Source organism: Balaenoptera borealis, assembly GCF_965194805.1.
Source record: "Balaenoptera borealis genome assembly, chromosome: 6".
Lineage (NCBI taxonomy): Eukaryota > Metazoa > Chordata > Mammalia > Artiodactyla > Balaenopteridae > Balaenoptera > Balaenoptera borealis.
In genome coordinates this window covers 910413-935428 of record NC_138863.1, presented here as the reverse complement: position 1 = coordinate 935428, position 25016 = coordinate 910413, and the positions used below count along the sequence as shown (strand labels likewise).

Genomic DNA, 25016 nt, shown 5'->3' with positions numbered 1-25016 from the left:
CGGCGCACCTACCCGCACACGGGGTGGCTCGGAGCCTCGCGGGTGACGATTCGGGCTGAGCGGCTCGGCACGCAGAGCGCACCCAGCTGGGAGCTGAGGGCTCGGCCTCGCCAGCCCAGATGGCACAGAGCGGACACGGCGGGTCAGTGCTTTTCCACCCAGAGTCTTGAACACATCCCTTGGGCGGTCGCCAGTCCCCCTTCCCCGGGCCCCTCCATCCCAGACAGTCACCCCCTCGCCTTCCTCTCTCTGCAGCCCACCCGCCTTCTGAAAGTCACGGCCCGAGCAGGGAGGATCATCGGGGAAAACTGAGCCCCCAGGCCCACTTCCTCCACCTGGATTGGCCCATCTCACCTCCCAGTTCACTGGCACCCAGACCGCCAGAGGGAGAGGCCCCCTGGGGGGCTGACCCTGGACTTGGGTGAGGAGCCCCGGGTCAGGACGGGGGAGGCCCCTGCCAGGGGCCCTGTTCACAGAGGTGAGGGCACCTTGAAGCAGGCTGAGACCCGCCGGAGAGAGAGGAGGTGGCAGAGCCGGGGCTGAGTGTGGGGCAGCGCTAACCACGAGATTGGTGAGGTGCAGACGCATGCTGGGGCCCGGAAAGCCTGTCCGAAGGGAGACAAGAGTGGGCGCCCCAATTTTGCTTAAGCTTTGGAGAGAGAGCCAGCAGCTACCAGAGGGAGAAAAGGAAACCAAAGACGGGGTCCTTCTCAGGGCCTGGGCCTGCACAGCTGCTGCGCGGGAAAAGCCAATTCTTGCCAAACCAAAAAGATCAGGACGTTTCCAGATGAAGCCCCTCGCAGACGGCCGCCGTGGGGAGCTGGCCTCTCACTCGTGGCTTTGGTTTGGCTTGGTGGTTTTGTCACATCCCAGATCCACAGAGGGGGGAATGTCGGAAGGACCCAGCTCTTTCCGGCTGAGACTGCAAGAGCCCACCCCCATTTCTCCCGGTGTCCTCGCCCCCGTGTGCCCTGACCCCACGCCTGCCTGGCACCCGGCAACCCTGGCCCTAGTGGCCGGGCTTTCCGAGAGGCCTGCGTGGAGCTGGCCCTGGGGCCGCACCTCCCGCTCGGGCTCAGCAGAGCAGGAAGCCCGGCCGGGGCGTCTCGGAGAGAGCCACGCGGTTCTGTCCAGTGGGCCAGCATCTCACACTCAGGGAAGACTAATCAGAATAAATCCATGACGCGCCAGCTGAGAACCTGCTTCCTTCCAAGAGGAACCAGTGGGGCCTTCACTCCATCACCCGCACCCAAGGGCTCCCAGTGCAAACCCCGCTATCTGGGGACCAGCCTCTGTCTTCAGCTTTCAGTACTGGTGCTCCAAGGTCAAGACTTCCAAAAACTTCCATCAGTCTAGCCCAAGGAAGCAATCTCAAACTCCTAAAGAGGTTGCTGTTAAAATTATCTTACACCTTTGCGTATATGCAAATTCAGTTTCTGTGAGCTGAATTTCCTACTACAGCTAGGTTTCTAGGCCTTTCCTTCACCTTCTCGCTTACATTCCATTCCATAGTAATAGACATAAGGATGGACTGTATACGCCCAACCTGCCTGCAGGGCGGGGGACCCCGCTCCCCCCCTGAACTTGACCTCTCTCCTCTGTCCAGGAAACTGAATCATGGGCTCCTCTGCAAAGGGCACTTTCCCATGAGGGCACGCAGCCACTGGCACCGTCTCCGGCACTGACGGCCTGGGGGTCAGGAGGGACAGGACTCCCTCACCTTTAGACAGAGACTGGCTCAAGAGAGGCCGGGCTGCCCGGGACCCAGGGCTTCAGAAGGAGGCCCTTCCACTGCCCGGGCGCCTGCCCTTCCTTCCGTGCCCCCCGGGCCGGCCGGCTCCAGCTTCTGCTGCTCCTCCCACAGAGAGGGCAGGGGCCCTGGGAGCAGACCAGGACCCGCCATCTCTTTTGGAAAACAGCGGAGGGAGAGAAAGCCACCCTGGCTAGATGCATGGCTCCACCTTTCCAAATGCCCCCGCGGGCCCTGAACGGGCGGGGGCCTTGCTCTTCCCGGGTCCCGGAGGCCTCTCTGCGGAAACAGGCCCACCTGTGCGGAGCCCGTGCCCCAGGGCACCCTGCCCTCCTCCACCACTGGGGCCCGCCTCTCCCCGCCGGGCCCCTCCAGGAAGGCCAGGAGCCCTTGCGCTCCCTCACGCCCGCTCCTCGGGGAGGCCCTGCTCGCCGGGGGTCACGCCCTGAAGGCGGTCAAATTGTGCCCGCAGCAGTGCTCCTGTGCAAAAGAGCTGGTTCCTTCCCAGCATGCTGTCCTCGACCTCACCAACCTTCCTACTAAACTGAACAGGGGGGGCCGGTCGTAAAACGGGTCCCGGCCGTCGCACAGCACGTGCTCCGGAAAGACGTCGTCCTCCAGGTCCTCCTCCTCCTCCTCCTCCTCCTCCTCCTCCTCCCCCACGCTCTGCTCCTCAGCAGGCTCGGTGGCGTCGGAGTCGGGGCTCGAGAAGGTGGGGGAGGGGGTGAGAGCAGCCATGCGCTCGCTCATGCATGTGTTGAGAAGAGGGTAGCTGTTGCAGCCAGAGATGACTGAACTGGGGTTAGTACGACAAGACAGAGAGAGGTTAACGCCAGCTCCTGGGGGGCGGGCGGGGCGGGGGGGGGGGCTGCCGAGGAGATCCCAAACCAAACACACAGACCGTCAAGAATGCTGCCTCGACGGGCAAGAGAGCCAAAATGCCCGGTCCCCAGGCGTGGGAAGACACCACATGGGGGGTCAGTGTAAAGCTCCGGAAGGTTCCGGAGGGCACCGGCAGGTATGATCCTGGCCGGGTGTGGCTGAGGTCGGTGAGGGCCTCGGGAGCCTGGCCGCGTCGAGGCCTCAGAAACCATGCCCCGTGGGGGGCAGGGGCCGGGTGCAGCCCCCGGACCAGGAGACTGGGGACAGCAGGCATGGACTCAGCTCTGGGAGGACACGGCTCTGCCTCCTGCTCGCACCCCACCTGAAAGCCTAACCGAGCCTCACATTCACACACACGGACAGCTGTCACCTGACGGCCGTGGTCCCGAAGTGGGGGTGGGTGGCGATGCTGAGACCCCCTCCCTGGTCAGGGCCCACTGGTGTGTGGAGAGGACTGGCCAGGGGGCTCAGACCAGGAAGGACCAGGGCCGGGGAGTCGGGATGGAGAAAGGCATCTGGCCGGCCCCCTCCTCGTGTCAGGGCCGGGGCCCAACCCCTCGCTGCCCCCCACCTTCTCTCCATCTCTCAGCCCAGGGAGAGGGAGGCGCCTACCTGCCCACAAGGCGGAACCAGGGGAAGCGGTCGTAGAAGGGGTCTCCACCAGTCACCACGTTGTCACAGTCCTCGATGACGCTGGAGGGCACCTCGGCCGCCCGGTCGTACATCTCCCGCATCAGGTCCAGCCGCTGCCTGCAGGGCAGAGGTCAGCGTGGGCCCGGGCGGAGCATCCTGGGGTCTCAGGCCCAGCCCGGCTCAGGCCACAGCATCCTGCTCAGGGTCACCCACGGCTCAAGCTGGTTTGCCAGGCGGACCCTCTGGGGTCCTTGGAGTCGGCCGACTGTGGCCAAGGGGCTTGCAGTTCGCCACACGTTCTTCTCAGCCCCCGTGATGGCCATGGGACGTCAGCCGGGGGGGTCAGTGACCAGCCACGCTCAGGATGGGGCGTCAGGGCACGGAGCCCCGGAAGCTCGGGGAGCAAAGGATGAGTGGTGAGAAGACACAGGAAACAAAGCATTTTAGAAGCTATCCCCCGGAAAACCGGCAGGTGGTGGGAGAGACGCAGACGTCTCCCTCGGGGGCTCAGGTACAACAGGAGGGACGTGGGGGGGACATCCGCCCTCCAAGAACAGACGGTAGCCCAAGAGGACGGGGCAGGGGCAGGCGCGTGTTCGTGAATGCGCGTGGGTCAGTGCACGTGCCGGGGGTGGGGACCTCATAAGAAGGGAAGGCGTCTGCGTGTGAGGGTGTGTGAGTGGGACGGAGTGCGTATAAACGTGTCTCCGTGCGTGAGCGCGTCTTGACCACGTTTTTCGTTCTCTGTTTCTCATGACGTTTCGACATCTCTGGGGCCTGCCCCAACAGTGAACAGCCTGTGGGTGAGCCCACCTCCACACAAGCCACCCCACCCGCCCCTTAGCCGACTCGCACGCCAGCCGGTTCCCCAGCCCTAAATCGCCCGGGGACAGCCGGGCCTGAAGCCCGCAGGCGTTACGCTGACCAGCCACTCCTCGCTGTTCACCCTGCCCCGCTTTGCCCATGAAAACCTCGTAGAGGCCGTGGCGAGGCCCTCCCCTCCCTCCTTTGCCCCCGGACATCCCTGTGCCCACGCGCCTCTCGTTTCTAGGGGCACTTGAGCAACATTAAAATTGTCTTCAGTGGCAAAAAGCCGTCCTGTCACCTTCACCCAGGAAAAGCCAAGCGCACGTCAGGGTGAGCGTGTGGGACCTGAGGTAGAGCCGTAGGGCAGACACCTCCCAGGACACCTGGCCGTCCTCCCTGGGCCCCCACCCAGCCCTCCTCCACCCCCCCAGGTGGAGGAGCCCCCAGCTTCCTGCAGCGCCTCACCCACCCCTTCCTCCAAACTTTGCCACTGCTCTGGTCGAGGAGAATATGGATTCTATAACGAGGCTGGAGTAAGTAGGAACTTATTTTTTTTCGTCTGATTTTAAAAGATATCAAAACAGGAGAAAAAGCTGCCTGGACACGTGAGCCCCGTGCATCCCACGTCCACCTCCGTTTCAGTGGCCTCAGCCCAGGCCCGGGAGCAGCCCCGCCCCACTGCCCACCGCACGGCCCACCCGCTGCACCTGAGTTTCTCCAGCGTCCAGTAGTGGGTGGCCCCGTTCTTCTGGTCCTGGACTTCCACAGCCACGATGGTTCGGGGGAAAGGGCGAGTCTCTCGGTCTTTGGCGGCCTCTGGGGGCAGCAGGTCAGGCGGCAGTGGGGAGTACAGTGTGTCCGTAAGGAGGACAAACTGGAACTGGACCTGTGACCGGTGAGGAGGACGCCCGTCAGCCCCAGAGAGGGCGGAGCCTGGCCCTGGAAGGGCCTCTTTCCCGCTCCGAGAGATCCCACTGCCTGTCCCTCAACTGTTCCCGGAACCTTCCCACCGGCCGCCGAAGAGGAGGCTCCACTTGCCCACCGGCCTGCCTGCGTGTCCCCCTCTGTCAGTCTCGGGCCCCCCCTCCAACTGCCCACCCTCCTCCTGGGGGCTGCAGGTCAGGGGGTCCGCCCCGCCCTCCCGGGAAGCAGAGCAGCCTGGCACCGAGGCCCGGCAGGAAGCAGGATGGGTGACGCCCGCCCTCCAAGGCGCAGACAGTGGGGGCAGGGGCAGCGGCAGGGGCCCACCTTCTTCTTGAGCTCGACGCTGATGGCGTTGGCCTCCTTGAGGAAGATGGCGTTGCCCCACAGCAGGTCCCGCAGGGACGTGAACTGGTACCATTTCCACTTCCGGAAGGCCCACAGCGCCAGCTCACACTCCCTCTCCGTCCACTGGACTGTGGGGAGAGGCGCACGTGGTCATCACGGGGCTGGGGGCTCGGGGCTCGGGTCCCCACTTTCACACTAACTGGCAGCAAGCTCTGCTGCAGGGAACGACCCTTGTGCCCGAAAGAGGCCGCCAGCTCCACCAGTGTGAGTGCCAGGGTCCTGAGAGTCGGGCTGGAGCTCAGCAAGGACCTGGGGGGCAGCAGTGGGGCGGGGGCAGGAGGGCAGACTGGGGCTTGTCCCACACACCCTCTCGGGTGGACGAGTCCAGACGGGGGAGGCCTGGTCACGTTAGCACAAAGGTCCCGACCAGCTGACCGGAGGCCGAGCTGGACGTGAACACCCTGCCCCTAAGCCATCCTCGGGCCCCGGGCAGCAAGAGGTCAGCCAGTGGGCCGCCCAAGCAAACGTTCCCACAGCGGGTCCCAAGGTGTGGAGCAGAGACATTGTCCGGGGAGGAGCACCAGCCTCCATCGGGCAGGACAGGGGTGAGTGGACACAGGGCACCCGCCTGGGAGCGCCCACCCCGCCCCGTCCTCCTCGTGCTCCAGGCCGCCCCCGCCACAACCAGCAGGCGTGTGCACACACGTGTGCGTATGCACAGGTGCTTTCCTGCTGCAGCACAGCCTCTTAAATCCTGCCTTCAGGCCAGGGACCCCAGGGCAAAGCTGCCAACCAGCTGACCTGCAGGGAGCGGCCCGGGGCCGCCTCTTCCCTGAGACCCCTCCCCAGCCCACCTCCACGCCGGACGAGCTCCCTCACCTTCATCCCCCGGCTCCTCCTCCTCCTCGTTCACCTCCGGGTAGAACCGGGCGCCCATCTGCTTCTGCAGGGCCTCCAGCTTGCTCTCGTAGTCCTGGGCACAGACGCAAGGCCTGTGGTGCCACGTGGACACCAGACCGTCCCCAGCCCTCCCACCCGGGCCTGGGCCCAGGGCGCCCGGACGCAGCCCCACCGCAGCGAGCGCTCGGGCAGCCAAGCACAGGGCCGGGCGAGCAGGGACCCTGGGTGCCCTGAGCCCCGCGAGGGGCCTGGCATGCGGGCCGCCCTCACCAGCCTCTGCTGCTCCAGTAGGTAGGTGGCCTCCTCGCGCTCCCGGCGGTACTGGTCCTCCAGCTCCTGGAGCCTGTAAGAGCGTGCGGGGGTGAGGACGGGCCGGGCGATGGCGGGTTCGGGGGGCGCCCTGGCGGCAGCCCCTGGGGCCTCACCTCTGCTCCATCTCCTGCTTCATGTCGATGCCCTGCTTCTCCAGCAGCTCACGCTGGGCGAAGGCCCAGTCCACGGGCTCAGCGGGCGTCTCCGCGCAGGGCGTGCGCTCACGCTCCTGCCTTGCCTGCTCAGGGTGGTTGAACCGGAACACATGGCTCTTTCCCATGATGATGCGGTTTCCTGGGGGACGGAGGCGAGGCCAGAGTTGGTGGACCTTTGGCCTCGGGTGGTCTCGGGGGTGAGAGAGGGGAGGAGAAGGGAAAGAGGAGGAATGCAACTGGGGTCCTAGTGTTGCCCACCCCTGGGAGGGCCTCCAGCTGCCAGGAGCCGGCCCCCTGGGTCCTGTGCCCACTGTCACCCTCGCCCCCGCCGGGGGGCCACCTCCTCCACCAGGACCTGAGCGGGCCTCCTCACTCTCCCTGGTTCCACCCCTCGGCCCCTCCCCTTTCAGTAGCAGCGATGTTGGCAAAACACAGTCCTGGGGCTTCTCCACGGTCCCGTCCTCTCCACAGCCCCACAGGTACCACCCCTGGGCCAGCCTGGCCTCCTGCTCCTGTGCCCTGGGCCTTGGCACTCCCCTACCCGAGGGCTGGGGTTGGCCCCCTCTTGCAGGGCCCCCTCCTGCCGGGAGCTTCCCTTCCCATCTGTCCCACCGACGGAAGCAGGGCAGGGGTCTGCGTGTTTCCAGAGCCAGGGTCCACCCTGTCTGCAGGACCCTCCAGGGCACACCTGTCCCACGAGGGCAGTGCCTGCTGTCTCTGGATAGTCCTGCCGGTGGGGGTCTCTTTGGACGGCCTAGTTTCTTTCCAACTTTCTCCAGGAACCTGAGCTCTGCCTTGAGGCCTGCAGAGCTGGTTCAGCCCCTCTACCCACAAGAGAACCCAGGCCTGCAGGCTGGTCCTCCCCAGGCCTCCCTCAGCTCCACCTCCAGCTCCCGAGTTAGGCCTCCCCTCCCAGCCTGGGCCCTGCCCCGAGCCCGCAAACACCAGGCCCCATCGTGAAACAACAGGGGGGAGAAGGAAACTCTGGACCTGCCCTTGCCCAGCTCAACCGCCCCATCTCCCCACACTGGCTGCCAGGCGAGGACGCCAGCCACTGGTAGCCACACGAGGCCCATGAATCCAGGACGCGCGGTGTGTCCCTCCCTCAAAACATCCCTCGGGACCCCAAAGGCAGGACCCTGAGTCCTGGAAGCTAAAAACAAGGCCCTTCAGGGTGGCCGGAGAGGTCTGGACGTCAGGCTGCCAGGCGTTACCTCCTAGGCCTCCCATCCCCTCTGCACCTCCAGTTGGGGAAGGGGAGGGTCCCCCTCAATCTCAGCAAAAAGTCACCCCAGCCAAAGTTGACACGATGGTCAGTGCTGTGTGTCAGTTTGGCCGGGCTGGGGAGCCCAACGGTGCACCTACAATCACGTGACCTCAGGACAGGAGACCACCCACCGTTACACAGGTGGGCCTCCCCCCGTCGGGTGAAAGGCCTCAGGAGCTAAACTGAGGCTTCCCTGAGGAGAAAGTCCCGCCTGTGGATTTCACACGTGCCTGTCCAGCCCTCACCACCTCCTGAACCAATTCCATTAAATAAATAAATCTCTGGATAGATGGACAGACAGACATATCTCCAGGTGTGTTTTAGAACGTGAGGATACGAAGCCGGGGGCCGGCGTCCGGAGGCCGGTGCAGCGCGCACCCCGCTGGCTGCTCCTCCGTTCCACACCGCGCCAGTCCCACCGGGGCTCTGGGACAGGCGCCCCACCGCCCGGAATCCCGCCTCGGCTGGCCTGCCGCGTCGACTCAGCGCCGCTGGAGCAGCCTTCTCCCCCCAGCGCCCCGGGCCTGTGTGCTGCCCGGCTGGTGGGGGGCGGATTGGGGTGCCGCACGAGCAGGAGGGGCGCGTGTGCAGAGCGGGCGGGGCAGGGGCCACCCCTGCCCCCACTGTACCTGACCGCAGGACACTGGGCTCCGTGACTTTCTTGCCGTTGACGTAGGTGTCTGCCCCCTCACAGGGCTCCAGGGTCACCACGGCTACAGGACAGATGGGGGCACGGAGAGGAGGACCGTGAGGGGCTGTCCTCCTGGCCGCGTCCCTGTCTGAGCCCAGCAAGCCCCACTCAGGGTCGGGGGCAGGGGGCACGACCCACCTGGCCACCTGCCACCCAGGCGCGGCCCCCGCCAGGCCCCTCTCCTCCCTGTGGCACCTGGCTTGGGCCTCGAGAAGCCGGAGGGGCCTCTCAGCCCCTCACAGATGAGGAAAGTGATGCCCATTTGGGAGGCTCACGGGCCCAAGTCAGAGGTGGGAAGGCCGTGCTGGGTGACCGCCCCGTCCTGCAGGGTCTCCAGGTGGGATGGAAAACAGTGGCTCACATGTCCCCAGGAGTCCCAGAGCCCCTCCTGGCTTTGTGCCCACCCACCGAGGGGAGAGAGAGCTTCGGGGACAGAATTCTGGGAGAACCAACGTCCGCAACACTGTTTAAGGCCACCACCCTGAAGGGGCCTGGTCACAGCGGGGACTTTGGTCACTGGTCTGCATCCCAGAGGCTGTCCAGACGCCTGCCCTGATCTCGGGGGCCGTGGGCACTGGGACAGCCCAGCAGGTGCCTTCTCGAGAAGGAAGGGTCATGCCCAGAACTGGCAGTGGGGACGGAGGCCCGAGGGCAGGCCGGCCAGGGAGATGGACAGATGGCCGCTCCCAGCCCACGGGAAGGCGTGGCCTAAGAATCACCGTCCCTTCGATCCAGGCTCAGTGCCCTCCCGCCCGTGAGCACCCGAACCAGCCCCCTGTGCAGGGACGGAGCTGCATGTCCCCAGCCCAGCCTTCAGAGCACCTTTCGGGGGGGGCGGGGGGGCTCCCGGGACTGAGTGGGGAGCCAGGAGGGCGACACCAGCAGCGCCGGGTAGGGGCGGGGCCGGGGGAGGCCATACCTTCACTGCCCCCTCGGGAGTCGCTCCGGAAGACGCAGTGCTTCTCCTTGATGAAGTGCCCGCTCAGGACTATGTCCTGCCGCTTCTCTGCGCCTTCCCGGCCCACTCTGTGTGTGTGGTGCGGTCATCAGCGCCGGCTGGACCCACAGCACCACGACGCCACCCACTGGCCTGCCTGGTCCCCCTGCAGCCCCCAGGATGCCCAGCTCTTACGGGAAATGCCTGGAGAGCACAAGCGGGGTTCCGGGGGACAGCCCCCCAAGCGGCCTGGCCTGGGGGAGCCACACTGCCCAGAGGGGCCCACAGCACCCCTGCCAGCAGATGCCCGGGGGCTCAGCGACCCCTCAGTGGGGGAGCCCACCCCTCCCCTCACCCCGCCGACCCCCACCTGGTGATCCCATCCTTGATGTAGTAGAGAAGGCACTCAGACATGAGCGGGTCCTCATTCAGGTTGACGAGATGCGGCGTCTGGGGAGATAGAAGGGTCACCTGTTTTTGCGGGGAGCGGGAGCCCGGCCCGGGCTGCCTGCTGCCCTCTCTCTCCCCAGGACCTTACCGCCACCTGCCCTTGGCCTGGCCTCTCGGGGGACACAATATCCTCCCAACCTGGCAGAGAGGAGAGGAGATGTGAAGGAAAAGGCTCCTGAGGAGGAGATTTTGATGGGGACCCCAGAGTCTTGGTAGGACAGTTGCCAGGCGGCACTTGAGGGGCTGGGCTTCGGGAGGGGCTGGGACCCCAGCTCTGAGCACCTGAGGGCCCAGGGAGTGCTTGGAGGCTGTGGTAGGCCCTGGGATGTGCAGGGCAAGGCTGGGTCCCATGGGGCCTGGGCCTGGTCCTCCATCCTAGAACAGGGCTGCAGGTCCCCATTCCAACCGGGGCAGCCAGGAGCTGAGGGCCCCGGGATTAGGACGCTGGGCAGGGAGGGGTCGGGCCCTGGGTGCCAGGGAGCAGAGAGGCTGTGAAAAAAGTCCCCCTGAGCCCCCCAGGTCAGACGCCCACACCTGTCCTAACCACGGGTCTACCAAAGCATGACCCAAAGCCAAGGTGACCACCTCTCGCCAGCTGCCCCGTCTAAGCACTGCCCTCGGCTCCCCACCCCATCCCGTGCCCAGGGCAGCCACTGCAGGCTCTGTCCACTGGGCCTTGGACCAGCATCCCCTATCTTCACTTTCTCCGCTGCTCTCACCCGGGGTCTCTGGGCCCCGACACTTCCTGACCTCACACCCGGTCCCGGGCAAGGATTCTGCAACATGCCAGAGGCTGGAACAGCTTCCTGTTTCCCACCTGGCACCTTGGGGCAAGCTGCCCCCACCCTGAGCTACAAACCCCTCTAACACCCCTGCACAGGGTTGTGGACACCTGGTCATCAGACACAGGACAGACCATCCACAGCGGCCCCTTCCCCTGAGCACAGAAGGCGTCCAGCCAGGAAGGGCCTGTGCTCCCTCCACGGGGCCAAGCGGGGGACCCAGCTGGCCCATGTGCTTCTCCAGAGTCCTGGGGACCTCACTGTCCTCCCACTCCTGGACAATGTCCAGACCCGGGGCCACCAGCAAATCCCTCTGCCACCAATGAAGCCAAAAGACTGCACAGCCAGTCTCCCGAGGACACCTGTACCCCAGCTTCGCCTGCCCACCCCGGGGCACTGTGCCCAGAGGCAATGCAACGGCTCAAGAACAATGCATTCTAAACGAAAACCAAAGGCCTGTCCAAAAGGGAGTGAAGTAGGACCCCACCAGGGTGCCACCTGCTCCCCGCCCTGCCGAGGTCCTCCCAGGCACCCCTCCTTCCTGCTTCTAGGCCTCAGGTGCCCCCTGGGCCGGAGTGCATGGGTGCAGAAGGAGCCTGAGGAGCCTGTCCCTGTCCCCAGGGAGCAGCCACCCTAGCGGATGTGCCCATCGTACCAGCGCCCCGTGCTCCTTTTCCCTTGGGGCCCCAATGGCTCAGCGGGGGCTCTACATGCCGCCAGCTTCGGAGACTGGCAAACAAAGAAACGCTTTGCTGGGGTGAAAAGTCAGCCAGGCACTTCCTCACCAACAAGGCAGCAGGGGCAAGGCCTGCAGAGTCCCATGCTGGGGTCAGAACAGACCGCCACTGCCTTCCAGGAAGGCTTCTGGGCTTGAAGCTAAGCTCCTAAGGGCTCTAAGGGTCTGGCAATCTTTGGGGTGGGTGCATGGGTGTGTGGGTCTGGGCCCTAGAATCATGCAGAGACTTTTTCCCTGATATTCATGCTTCGCCCCATCTGAGCTACTGAACAGGGGGTGGTGCTCTGCTCCATTGGAGGGCCGGGGCCATGGGCAAGCTGGGCCTGGGTGGGAGAAGAGGGGTCCCTGCTGGGACAGCCAAACCCTACTTTAGCCAATCTCCAAGAGGGCAGCTGGCTCCCAGCTCGTGTCCAGCCAAGCCCTGCCCATGAGGGGTGCAGGCTCCTGGGGGGTCCAGGCCCCACCTGTTTCAGGACCCCGGTCTCACCCCAACCTGAGGGGCCCAGTCCACCCCTCAGGCAGCTAAGTGACCTCCCTGACGCCCTGAGGCCATAGAGACAAACCACCACGAGGAGGCAGGCTCTAGGCTCCACACAGGGAAGGGATGGCTGCGGGGAAGCCTGGCCGGGTGCCTGGAGTCGCTCTCCCTGCTCCCAGGAGGACCCTGCTGGCCTTCCAGGAGCTGACACCCTGCCAGGGGCCGCAGGTCCCCCAGCCCTGTCCACATCGGGGCAGCCCAGAGAATGGCCGGCTCCTACCTTTTTGGGAGAGAACACCCCCAGGGTGCCGCCGTCCTCCCTCATGGCCACGCCCATCTCGGCCAGCAGCGCTTCCCTGGGGGACAGAGCGGGGGTCAGCACCCACATGATGTTTCATCTGGTCAATGAGTTCAGGTGCCCACTTGAGGGACTGGTCCCGACTGGGAATCAGGTCAATGGGGCCATTGGTGACGGGGGGGGGGGGTCACTGGATGAGAGGGGACGGGTATGTCCTGCACTGGACGCGGCCACCCCTGGGTACAAGAGCCGAGAGCTGAGCACAGGGCTGCTGCCGGCCCCCCGCCCGCACCGCCCACCTCTCCATCCGGATGGCTTCCGTCCGCCGCAGCTTCTCCTCCCAGGTCTCGTTGAGCTCAGCGATGATCTTCTCCGTCTCCTGGGGAGCAGACAGAGCAGAGCGAGGTCAGGGCAGGGGGCAGGCAGTGGGCAGAGGCCTGGGTGCCAGGCAAAGAGGAGGCGAGTAGCCGGGCCTGCAAGGCCCAACACCCCAATTTCCAGGTCCATCCAGGCTGCTCGAAGTCTGAAAGATCAAGGTGAAGGGCTGAGAGCTAATACGTGCAAAGGACGCGTGTCTTTCCTGTGGACACACCCAGAGGACAGAGAGAAAGGCAGAATAAACCCAGAGGGAGAAACAAACACGTGGGGAGACGCTGACACCGGTTCTGAGGCTCGGATGCCCTGGACCACGGGTGAGACAGACGACACTTCCCACACCAGCACCGCCTCCCCATTTCCTTCCCAGTCCCCACATTCCAGTGGGCCTCTGCACCCCAGGTCCATCCCGGGTGGACGCCTCCCACACCCCAAGTGGGACCCTATCCCCCCAGTGGAGCCCCCCACCTCAGGTGGCCCCAGGCGGGCCGCACAGCCCACCCCTCATCAGCCCAGGTCTGGCGCCTGTGCCGTTGTCCCCTCTGTCTGGGCTCGCCGTCCACCGCTCACACCCACAACTTGTTCCCACTCGCTGAAGGAAGCCAGTAACCCAAACCCTAAATGCAGCTGCCCGTGGCCAAGCCAGGAGAGTGAAGACCACGCAGGAGCAGGTATAAGCACGGAAACCCGGGAAGGAGAACACAGATGCCCTAGGACCCCCGCCCTAATCAGCAGATGGGCCCCATGGTCCTGGACAGGGCGCACCGACCCCCTGGATGGGGTGCTTGGGGTTGGGGGCCGAGACGCACCCCGCGTCCCCCTGCATGGCTCACTTCACCTCTGACCAAGCCCCTCCGCCTGCGACCATCCAAGAGGAGGGATCTTGGCCTAGCGCCCACCAGGTCCGAGCCCGGCCCTGCCTCACCTTCAGCCTTTCTATGGCCTCTTCACTGCCCGGGGCAAACAAGATGCGCTCGTGCAGGCTGGACACAGAGGCGGCACGGCTGGACAGGGCCGAGAGCGAGGACGAGGGGCTCACGCCCACCAGGGCGTTGGTCACTGTGGAGAGATTGTCAGGGGCTGGACTCAGCTCCGCCCCGCCACGGTTACGGTTATTGTTCTCAAGGTCGGACACGTCTACGGGAGGAAGGGGGGCAGACAGACGGGAGGAGAGAAAAGAAAGACCAAGTTGGGAAAAACCAAGAGGCAGGAAAAGAGAAGGTAGCAAGCAGGGACCACGAGCTGGGCGCCCGGACGAGCACATGCAATGCTGCCCCCGCCACGGTGCGGCTGCGCCGCCAGGTCCCTCGGCATCCCCGCCCAGGGCCTGCGCTCCCCCCGCACACATGCCAAGCCTGCGGGCCACCGGCCTCCCTGCCCTCCTGCCCACCGCCCTTTGCTGTCACTGCCCAGCGGCCCCCCTGCACCCAGGCCCTGACGCTCCTCCTCATCCTCTCTGCCCCACGTCGCGCCCGCCACCCACCAGCCCACCACGCACCCTGAGCTGTGGGCGCGGGCGGTGCTGTCCACCCCGCTGAGCGCCCTGGCCGAGCCGTGGACTGTGGGACCTCCGAGGGAGCCCCCACTCCTCCACCCCAAGAAGCTGCTCTGGGCCCCCCGCCGCCCTAGCCTCCCTGCCCCCCAAGGCCCGGGAGTTGGGACTGCCACACCCCCTGGGGTGGGAGGTGCCCAGGCCCCTCCTGGCAGAAGCAGACACACAGCAGAGCAGCGGCAGACGTAGGACAGCACGGGCACTAGGGAAACTGAGGGCGCCCTGTGGCCCCTGGGGTGGGGAGGCCCCAGCACGTGCCCCTGCCCAGGGAGCCGGGCCCACAGCCAGCGGGAGACGCAGGCTGGGAGGACGTGGCAGCATTCACACTCCTGGCGTTTCCAGGGGAAGGGGCCTTGGGGTGGGTGGGGTCAGAGGGGGGCCGGAGCCAGGAGCCGGGGATGGACCCGGCCCTGTGAGCTGTCCCAGCCCCTGTGCTGACATTCAGGCCTCTAGGAGCACGGCAGGCAGAGAGCCTGACCTCAGCCACGCTCGGCCAGAGGAGGCCTTGACTGCCCCGCGCCTCCCTGTTGCCTCAATTTCCCAGCAGACGCGGGGGTGAACCAGGATCACGGCTCGCAGGGTGCCGTGAGAGAGAGGGCTCAGGTCCCCCAGCCCCCAGAGGGGGAAGGCCAAGGAGGGGTGCGTGCGCCCCGCCCCCCCACCGTGCTGCCCTACGCCCCGCGGGGCCGGGCCGAAGCAGGGATGCGCAGAGAGCAGCGGAGGGGATACACACATTTGGGTCCTCCGGGCACAGTGTTGGCTAAGGGGGGGGAGGCGAGGGGGAGAGACAGAAACAGAAGAACAGGTTTGTCTCCAGAGGGCGCCGTCGCAGGCCAGGCATCAGGTAGGGTGGCGGTGGTCTTCAGCGGGACGGGGGGACAACCCCGGCACCGCGGCTGGCCGCTGTGGCTTCCGGGAAACCGTCACCAGCCTGCTTGGGCCAGCGGCAAAACCAAACCGTGCAGCTCCCCAGGCCCAGCCCAGAACCCCGGCCCCCCACCCAGAGGTGGCTCCGCCTGGAGCCCGGAGCAGAGCCTGGGCCTCGGGCCAGAGGGGCCGCGAGGGCAGTGGGACCTGCCCCAGCCCCAGAGTCCCGCTGCCCTGCCCGGGACGGGCGGGCGGGCGCAGACACTCACTGTCGGCGATGTCACCGAGACCCTGGGCATACAGCAGGTCCCGCAGCCGCGTCACCTCATCCTTCAGCTCGCGGATCAGCTTGTTGTTGGGGTCCTCGTTGATGACGGCGTTACAGCGGATCTGCTTGGCCCGGTCCGCATACCTGGGCGGCAGAGGGGGGTTGGGGGCTGTGCCGCCCGGCGGCCAAGGGCACCCGGAGCCCCGCCTGCGCGCACCTGCAGGGGCATCTCCGACAGGGAGTCACCAGGGCCACTGACCTACAGGGGGGCTTGCCACTTGGGGAAACCGAGGCCCCGGGAGGGGAAAGGACAGGGTGGAAACTTCTCTGCACGACGAGGCCTCCGCACCTGGACTTGTGGTCCCAGGTGGACGGTGCGAATCTAACCTGCACTCCAGCCCTTTGCGGTGGCAGCCAAGAGGCCAGAGCGCCGAGCCAGACCGCTAAGCTGCTTCCCGCAGCCCGGGACGGCCCCTGGCCAGAGGGACCTTCAGACACGCCTGCCCCCCCGTGGCTTGTTAAAGACCCTGGTGGCTCCATGGACCATGGGTGGGGGCGAAACGCTCAGCCCGCGAGCCCAGCTCTCCTGGTCAGATGGCAGGGCCCTGGGCCACTCGAGGCCACAAGCGGTGGGAAACGGAACGGGGCCCGAGAAGCGCCAGGTACCCTGCCAGCCATTTGGAGCCTCAAGAAGTCCAGGTGAGCCAGCCCTGCAAGGAGGTACCTAGAGGATCCACTACTGCCCAAGCCGGCTGGTGGGGGACAGGGAGGGTCCACCCCCCTCGGGACACACCTCAGCGTGCTCAGTGTCTCATCGTAGTTGATGTCTGCGGGGCTCAGCGCCGCCACCATCGCTGTCCGCGAGTTCCCGCCTGTGGGAGGAGAGCAGGTGGTCCCAGCGGAGGGTCAGCCCCACTGCTGCACCCCCCCCCCCGCCCTCCCCCCGCACAGGTGTAGCTGGGAGGTGAGCAGACAGCAGGCGGCCGGCCTCCCTCACCGAGCCGGGCACCTTGCTCACTTTTCGTCTACATAAAACCATGCTTCTCTGACATTTGGGGTCACATTACAACCAGCAGGCCTCCCACTCCCCATAATAAAGAGAAAAGTTGTGGAGAGTTTTATGGCCTTCACTACAAGGACTGTTTTTGTCCCATAAAAATTTCACTTTTATCTTTCCTATTTGGAACACATTTCCTAATGTTTCATATCAGATTCCCAGCTCGGGTCACATGGATCCCACCATCAGGAAACGCACGGACCCACAGACCTCAGGGACCTGTGTCCCGGGGACCACATCCCCAGGGTGTGGCCTCCACACAGACTGCGAGGTGACACTGCGAAGGGCTCAAGGTGCCATGCTGTGAAGGGCCTCCCAACCCACCCTGGGGTGGGACCTGGGTGTGGCCCTGGGGGAGAGGCCTCCCTCCCGGCCGCGTCTCAGGTGAAGGGACCCTCATTCCTGTGACTCTCGTGTCCTCTCTCGGGGGGCCCACCTGCCCCCGGGGTCTCCCATCTGCCCTCTCCTCCACCGGGTGGCCTGACACCGCACCCGACGCTGGCCCGAGCCGGGGACCAACTAGGCTGGTTCTGGGGTGCAGGGTCCAGCCATGCAGCCGAGGAAGGCTGGAGACCCCCAGCTGTCCACGTCCATTGGGTCAGCCCGGGGCTCAGTTTACGTTCCTGGGTGTCAGGCCCCCACTGTAAGTGTAGGTGGGGAGGACCCCAAGGCCATTTTGGGTGGGAAGACATCGGAGTTGGGGCGTTTCCGGCTCCGTCTCCCCATCCGTCCCACTGGCTCAGAGCTCAGGTGGAGGGGAGGAGGGGGAACCAAGGCAGCCCCCCAAGAGCCAGCCAGAGGGCTCCCCAGAATCACCGAGGCCCAGAGGGTGGCCTCGGTCTGGGCGTCACAACCCTGAGCCAGCAGCGCCGACACAGCGGCTGCTCATCTGCAGCCCCGAGGGCCACCCGGGTCCCCGGCTTGCGTCGGGCCCCCGGGAGGAGCCCCCGGGCTCGCTGCTCCGCCCGGAAAGGATGGGCACCCTCCCCGGCCGGGGAGGACAGGGCGGCGGCCGGGCCGGGTGTCGGATCCGGGTCGGGCGAGTCCTCACCCAGGTTTTCCCGGAGAAGCCAGGTCAGCACCGAATCTCTGTACGGAATGAAGTCTGTCTTTTTCTTTTTCTTGTTCTGCAGGAAAGGAGCGTCCAAGGTCAGCCCCGAGCCCACCGAGGAGCAAGGAAGAGGGGCTCAAGCACAGGTGGGTCCCCGAGGTCCAGGCTGCCTGGGGATCAGGGCGGGGCCCGCTCCCAAGGCCTCTCCAGCCCACCCCAAGCCTCAGTGCCTCCGCTCGGGCTGCTTCAGGGACTTGCCAGCACGTTCCCTGGCCTCCCCCTCCTCCGTCACCACGGTGTGTCTGGGCCACACGGCCGGCCGAGCCCGGGCAGGCTGATGCCAGCGGCCAGGACCAGTGCCTCCACACTCCGCGCCGTCAGAAGGACCAGCGCGAGCCCATCGGCCCACAGACGCCGCCAGCAGCTCTGCCGACTGAGGGGAAGAGACCCCTCGCCTGCGGGAAGCCCTGCGGGGCACCCTCCCCGTGCACGTGCAGCCGCCTCCGCCTCCGCCAGGCCCGGGCCCGTCCCGCCTAAGCGGCTCCAAAGCCCCCAACAACCTGGCCCCCCTCCCCACCCCCTCCCCCCGTCAGGACGAGGCCCCCTCAAGCGCCACTAATCGTGGCAGAGGAACTTCCCCACGTCCCTCGTTCGTGCACATTTTTGCTTCCGGAGCGTCCGCTCCGCAGCGGCCCCCAGGGCCCCGCAGGGTGTCCTCAGGGTGCAGACACGGCATCCCCGAGGGGAGCCTGCAGGGCCCGCGAGTCACGGCCGCTCCCGGGACCCGCCACTGGGGGGCGGGAGGAAATGCCGCGCGGCTCCCCCGCGAGAGGGCAGGTGTGGGAGCGTCGGGCCACCAGGGCGCAGCTTCTTTCCCACTGCAGACTTGGTGGGTGAAGAGACTCTACTTGTATCGCGTGTTTTGATCACTTAACTCCTGAGAGTGAATTCCCTGCCACGTTTGTCACATTCTCGTTCCCACACTAAACGCCCCACGGTCACCCGGTCACCCCACGAGGAGCCCAAGCGGCGCCTCTGGCTCGGTGGCTCCCTCACACGTTCCGCCCTCCACTCCGCCTGCCCGGCCTCGAGTGCCTCAGCTCCAGGACCTTCGCCACCCTGACCCTCCGCCGTCCCGCCGGCCGCCCCCCCCGCCAGCGGCTCCTCACACCGCGGGCGCATCCAGCTGCAGTCAGCCTTCCTGAGCCCGCGGCCAACCCATGGCCGCTTCCGCTAGTTCACGGTCAGCTGCTTCCTGATGGCGCTGGGGAGCAGGTCAGGCCCGGCCCTCTGGCCTCATCACCCACGGGCCCCCCCGCTCCCGGCTCCCGGCGCTACCCCCAAACTGGTCTCGCCCTGTTCCTACGAAGCCTCCATCACAGCTCCTCACGGTCCCTTCCTTGTTCCCTCACACGGTTCCCCACACCGTTGCCCAGAGTTCCGCGCAGCTCCTCCCACTCCCCTGCCGAGCTGCCCTCGCGGCTCATCACGCGGTCCCGCAGTACTTCCTGCACCTCCTCACGCAGAGTGCCTGCCCAGAGCACCAGGCTCGCAGCACAGCCGTGCGCACAACTCCTCCCAGGGCCCCGGCTCCCACACACAGTCCCCGCGCCTTTCACGCACAGCCCCTCAGTCTTCACACGGCTCCTCACGGTCCCCGGAGTCCCTCCGTCTCCTCACAGTTACCCGTTCACTTCCCCCAACACGGTCCACACTTGCCCATAATTCGCCACACAGCCCATCTCACAGGTCCTTGTGCATCTGCCCCCGAAGCGTCTCACGGCTCCTCACACAGTGCCACCCGGCGTCGCGGTTTCCGCACTCTCTCACCTCCTCACAGAGCTCCTCACAGCCCCTCCCGGGACCCCCGCCTCCGCACGTGCGTCCCCCCACGTCTCCTCACACACATCCGCACGGTTAGCTCCTCTCGGGCCCCCACGCGGCTCCCCTCGCGCCTCCTCGCGGCCCCTGACGCCCGACTCCTCCCGCCGCTGCTCACGCAAACCAAGCTCCTCCCACCTGGGCACCTCACACCTCTCGGCGGGCTTTCCAACGGCAGGGTGAGTGCCCACCGGGTGCTCCTCAGCCCCCAGGCCCCCGCCCTGGAGCCACCGCTCCCGTGACGCCCCCGGCCCCCAGCCATGCTGACGAGAGGCCGCCGTCCTGCTCAGGGTCACCCTCACAGCCCAGTTCTGTCCTCTGCGAGGCTCACCCCCGTTCATTCATCATGACCTCATTTCCCGCCATCTCTCATCCACCCCCGCGGCGCTGCTCTCCCCGCACCGGCACCGGCCCAGCTCTGATCGGGGCTGGTGTGTCCCGCGGCTGCGCTGCTTCTCAGGCTCCCCCCACACCCGCCCGAGAGGGCTGAGACCCCCCCACTCCCCGAGAAGCGAGGAAAGAAGGTGCTTACCTTGTTGGGCCCAGAGTCCTGCAAAAGCAAAGGCAGAGTCTGAGGACGGAGCGTGCTGGGCCCAGGGGCGAAGGGGTGGGAGGAGCCCAAGCACAGCCCGAGCCCCCCTCGCCACACTGCCTCCCCTCCACCGCCCACCAGGCCCAGCCCCTCACCCCGAGGGTCCCGGTTCCCCCTGACAGACAGCCCGGGGGGCCACCCAAGGTCACTGCCCCGCCCGCAGCCCAAGGCCACCCCCACGGCCCTGTGGGGAGGTGGCACATCCCCATTTCACAGGTGGGACAACTGAGGCTCGGGAGAGTGACAGGGTCATGGCTCCATCTCCAACCCGGGGACCCCCCTCACCTCCAAGCCTCTGGGCTTTTCCGTGAACCTGGCCCCACAGCAGGGACCGGTGGCCGCTCCCGGATCCCCCCAGCAGGGCAGGACGGAGGCGCCCGCTGTCCCCCCACCCCGAGCCCAGCTGTCGCGGCACTTGGAGCCCGCTCACCATCTCGGCCAGCGCGGAGATGACCTTGCCCAGGGTGGTCAGGGACTTGTTGATGTTGGCTCCTTCCTGCGTAGGGAAGATGAGACCGGGTGTCAGGAGGCCTCAGGCCCCTCGCTCCGGCAGGACCGGGCCTGAGCCACTCGGCCCTGATGGCGGCCCAGCGCCCAGCCCTCCGCCGTTGACCCTCCCCGCTTCCCCGTCCCACGAGAGCAGGAGCAAAGGGGGCGCCCACCCGAGGCCGGCCCGCCTCCCCCGCCCCCAGGGTCTCGGTCCTTGCTCCCCGCCGCCCCCTGGCCCTGGAGCCGCTGGGCGTCAGGCCCCGCCGGCAAGCCGGAGGGGACCCTGGTGGGGGGCGGCCCTACCTTGAGGCGCGTGCCCTTGGCCCCGGTGGAGTCGGCCCGCTCGCTCCCGGCCAGATCCACCAGGCTGACTTTGCTCACCTGCGGGGACACGTGTGTCACGTGCAGGAGCTGTGACGCTGCGTGGGCCCCCCCTCCCCGGGGCCGGAGCGCCCAGCCCTGCGGAGCACAGCGACCTCTGCTCTCAGCTCTCCCCGCTCTCCTCTGAGGAGGAGGCCACCTTCCCTGGGAGGCTGCACGGCCTGCCCCCAGCAGCTGGCGCCTGCTGTGCCCTGCCTGCTGGCCGCTCTTCACCCGCATGTCACTGTCGCTATCACCCGTGCCACAGACCAGGCTCATCGTGTGGTGGGATCTGAACCTGGCTCCGGGAGCCCCTTCCCCCACTGCCCGCTGCCCCCGGAGCCGCCCGGGCCCCGGGCAGGGGCCCCCTCCCCCGCACTCGCACAGCCCGGGCTGGGCAGCCGCATGCACCCGGCGAAGCCCAGGGCTGCGGGCAGGAGCCGCCTGGTGGGACCGCCAGCTGCCCTGAGCCCGAGGGGTGGGAGCAGCAGGCAGCCGCAGCCAGGCCGCCGGCTCAGGTCCAGCTCCATCACCCCCGCCCTCCCAGGCCCCCGGGAGGACGGCGCCAGGCCGGGGTGACCCGGCATCATCAGGGACTGAGCACCCAGAACTCCCCCCGGCCACTCTGCGGACCCCAGGGTGCTGCCCCCGGGAGCAGGGCCTGGCTGGCAGGGCGGCGATGGGGGTTGCCCAGTCAGAAATCGAGATGCCTATGGTCACAGCCACGGAGGGCGCCCGCCCTACTGCCCCTGCAGCGCCCACAGGAGGCGTGTCTGGATAAAGGCCCCAGGAGACGAGGCCCCTGCCTGGGTCCACTGACAAGGCCAAGGCTCGTGGGAAAGGCATCTGGGGCGGGGGCAGTGGGCGGGGCCGCTCAGCACAACCTCTCCTTTGTGCTCACAGATGCCGGCGCCCACGGGGTGACGGGCACCCCCAGCCTGCACCAGGGCCCACGGTCAGCCTGTGACGGGCACTCACAACCTGCGGCCTTCGACACCGCCCTCCAAGGGCCCCCGAGGCGTCTCCGGCCAGTGGGGCTGCCCTGGAGACGTCCCTCCTCGGCCCTACAGTCTCCACCATAACTGCCTGGCAGGAGGCTGTTCCAGGGTCCACGGCCCCTCCACTCAGTCCCTTCCACACCCACGTGGCACCAAACACCGAGAGGAGGTGGCCTCGCAGGCCTGGCCAGCCCCTCACCGAGGCCCAAGCTGGGCAGGGAATGGTCTGCGCCCATGCCTCACGGGCCGGCATCCGGCTTGGCCTCCTCGCCCGCCTGACCAGCCCGACCCAGTCCCCGGCCGGGGGCCCCGCCCGCCGAGGCTGAACTCACTTTCTCTGTGGTGATGTTGGTCTCTGCATCGTGGCGCTTCTGCGTGAAGATGATGTTGAAGACGGCGTGGGAGCGGCTGCTGGTCTCGTTCATGTTCGTGGCTGCCACGGTCCTGGGGAACAGAAGCCACACGCGGTCACCCAGTGTCCCGTGGTTAGGCGTGGGGGCCGCTGGTGCTGCTGGCCCGCTCGACCAGGTCACTAGACGTCACCTCCCCGGGCTCCCGGGGCCGCCCTGCCCGGCCTGGTGGCGACCGTGCCTCCTGTAGAGCTCGGGCGGGGCCCACACTGCCTGCCCACTGCGTCCGTTGTGGCTCCTTCGGCCCCCAACTCGAGCCTGGCACTCGGGGCCCCGTGACTGGGGGTGCCCTGCTTCCAGGGGCTGAGCAGAGCCCCCTGGGCGGAGGCCTGCAGGCTGTGACGTGGAAAGACCCCCAGAAGGGAAAGGGGGCTCCACTGTCCATCCACACTGCCGATCCGGGGAGGGCCAGCACGGCCTTGGGGGAGAAGGCCCGAGGCTGCCGAGCGGAGGCCAGTGGTTGGTCCCGATGTCCCTGCCGTGCAGAGCCCCCAGGGAAGCCCCCAGGCTGGGCTCCTGCCTGACAGCTGCCTCCACAGAGGTGGAAGAGCCCCCAGGGACCCCTGCTGAGTGCAGGGCAGGCCACTGGCCAGGGATCCTCACCCTCCCGGGAGTCCCTGCGTGGCAGAAGGCGGGGGACTGTTGCCATGACAACCAGGGCAGACCCTCCTAGGCTGGGAGGCCCGGGGCAGCGTGGTCACGGAGACCAATAGCTCATGGCCGGCAGCACCTTGTGGCCGACCCTCCCCACGTGCCCCCGTCCAGAGGGCCATCTGCCCTCCAAGCAGGCAGGGCTGGTCCTCACAGCCTGGCCCCACCCAGGGCAGCCACCGCCCCCCAGGGCGCACAGCCTGACCCCCCAGGAGGAGCAGACCCTGTGTAGGTGACAGCGTCCCCTTCCCGGGGGAGCTGGAGGCCCCCATGGGCTGGCATGTGCCCTGGATGTCCTTAGGCCCACAAGGCCCACACCTCCATGGGGGCCGCTGGACAGACCCCATGGGGATACCAACAGGCGCCCCAAGGACAGGTGTCCCTCGGACAGACTCGGAGTTGCGTGGGTGGTAGGGGGAGGGCAGGGAGGGTGGGGGCGTCGCCCCGCACACACCGGGCCTTGTTCCCTGAGTCCATGAGGTCCTGGATGTCATTGTAGGAGGTGACAGCCAGCTTGGACAGGTCCTCCACGTAGGGCCCCAGCAGCGGGTGCTCCCTCACGCGCAGGTTGCCCTTGTTCTTGGGGTTCAGAAGGTCACGGACACGCTCGCAGTAAATCTCCATGTAGCTGACCTGCGGGACAGAGATGACATCGGGGACCTCTGAGGTGGGGGGAGCACACAGTGCGCTCCAAGCCAGCCGGTGCGGCCAGGCCCCCCGCACGGACGTGCCAGTGGGGGTGTCAGTCCACCCCCTGCCTGGCCCTCCCCACACATAGCCATGCCTGGGGCTCACCCAGCACGGTCACACTGGGGCCACCCGGGCCACGGCTCAGCCTGGGCCACGCAGCTCGGAACAGCTGCTCAGTAGACACCGCAGAGCAGACACTGCCCCTCGCTCCTGTGCCCAGCGCGGGCTGGCATGTTTGCAACGTGCACGCGTGAATGACAAGCTAAGGGCACAGACCAGTGGCGGGAACTGGCTTTAAATCAGTAAAGCCACGTTCCAAGGGACAGATGACGGAGAGCCCTACCTCCACGGAGTAGGACATGTTGTCATTGGTGGTGTCGTTGATGCGGGAGAAGAGGTCCTCACAGAGCTGCAGGGACAGAGCACACCACCAGACGTGAGGCTGGGCTGTCCCCCGAGCTTCACCCCTCGAGGCGCTGTGGCTCCTGCAACCCAGGCTGGACTCTGCTCTCCCAGGCCTCTCCTGCACCCTCCCACTCCACCTTAAAGGCACTGAGACGGTCTGTAGCCAAGGAGCCTGTCTTCTGCTAACTCGGGGGTCCCCCCAGCCGATGTCTGATCCCCTCCTGCTCCTCACACCATCCTTGCCTGCATGAGGTGAAGGGTCTACCATGCTACAGACCACCCAGCATTCTCCCCTGCCCTGACCAGGTCAAGTACTGACCAGCTCAGGTTCAGAGACCCACCCAGTGGGCGTCCCCTTGTCCCGGGCCTCTCCCTGCCGGGACCACCAGCCCTCACAGCCCTCCCAGGGAAGGTCTGCCCCTACCAGCGGCTGTCCCAGCCTCCCTGTCTTATGGGTGTGACCATGGTGGGCATTGCCCAGGCCTGGGGCCCTCCGCAGCTCCCCATCCGCGGATCTGGGTCTCCAGCCTCTTCACAGCTCGTCTGCCCCACGCTGCCCCTCCTGCCCTGCCCTTCCACCCCCCTTCATGCTTTGCCTTCCCTCCTAGCCCTCTGCTCTCCCGGGTCTCAGCTTGTGCTCCCCCGCCTGTCCTGCCCTCACCAGGTCCCCCACCCCTGCCCCCGCCCCACATGCCTGCGGGATGATGCCCTGCTGGTCCTTCTCCTGCTTGCCCATCATGGTGTAGGACTTGCCGGCCCCGGTCTGCCCGTAGGCGAAGATGCAGACGTTGTAGCCCTCGAAGGCATGCTGTAGCATCTCCTCGCCAATGTCGCGGTACACCTGCTTCTGTGAGGCGTAGTTCATGTCTTCTGGCTGCAGGACAAGGAGGGGGAGCAGCTGCAGGAGGCTGGGCGTGCTGTGCCGGGGTCTCGGCCCATGACGTTCACTGAGCGCCTGCATCGCACCCAGGGCCTCCGGGCGCCAGGGCCAGCACAGTGGGGAGGGACGCCTGCCCGGCCCAT

General features: G+C 66.8%; 1 protein-coding gene across 5 annotated transcripts in view; it reads right to left on the bottom strand.

The window, feature by feature from the left end:
* KIF1A (kinesin family member 1A) overlaps window positions 1-25016 on the bottom strand; it is a 92288-nt gene that overhangs the window by 35688 nt on the left and 31584 nt on the right. For 2 of the 5 annotated variants that reach the window (XM_082396471.1, XM_082396472.1), the window contains exons 4-26: window positions 24688-24867; window positions 23932-23997; window positions 23353-23531; window positions 22170-22281; window positions 20783-20860; window positions 20421-20486; window positions 19931-19948; window positions 17518-17593; window positions 16203-16281; window positions 15411-15553; window positions 13648-13781; window positions 12647-12726; window positions 12330-12405; window positions 9974-10053; window positions 9586-9692; window positions 8605-8688; window positions 6667-6847; window positions 6512-6584; window positions 6221-6314; window positions 5321-5469; window positions 4780-4958; window positions 3245-3382; window positions 2283-2546 (exon numbers count right to left, since the gene is read on the bottom strand). In XM_082396471.1, the coding sequence (XP_082252597.1) occupies window positions 2283-2546; window positions 3245-3382; window positions 4780-4958; window positions 5321-5469; window positions 6221-6314; window positions 6512-6584; window positions 6667-6847; window positions 8605-8688; window positions 9586-9692; window positions 9974-10053; window positions 12330-12405; window positions 12647-12726; window positions 13648-13781; window positions 15411-15553; window positions 16203-16281; window positions 17518-17593; window positions 19931-19948; window positions 20421-20486; window positions 20783-20860; window positions 22170-22281; window positions 23353-23531; window positions 23932-23997; window positions 24688-24867 (2636 nt within the window). Of the gene's footprint in view, window positions 1-2282; window positions 2547-3244; window positions 3383-4779; window positions 4959-5320; window positions 5470-6220; window positions 6315-6511; window positions 6585-6666; window positions 6848-8604; window positions 8689-9585; window positions 9693-9973; window positions 10054-12329; window positions 12406-12646; window positions 12727-13647; window positions 13860-15007; window positions 15035-15410; window positions 15554-16202; window positions 16282-17517; window positions 17594-19930; window positions 19949-20420; window positions 20487-20782; window positions 20861-22169; window positions 22282-23352; window positions 23532-23931; window positions 23998-24687; window positions 24868-25016 lie in introns of all 5 variants that reach the window. The other 3 variants (XM_082396473.1, XM_082396474.1, XM_082396470.1) reach the window with 2 other exon arrangements.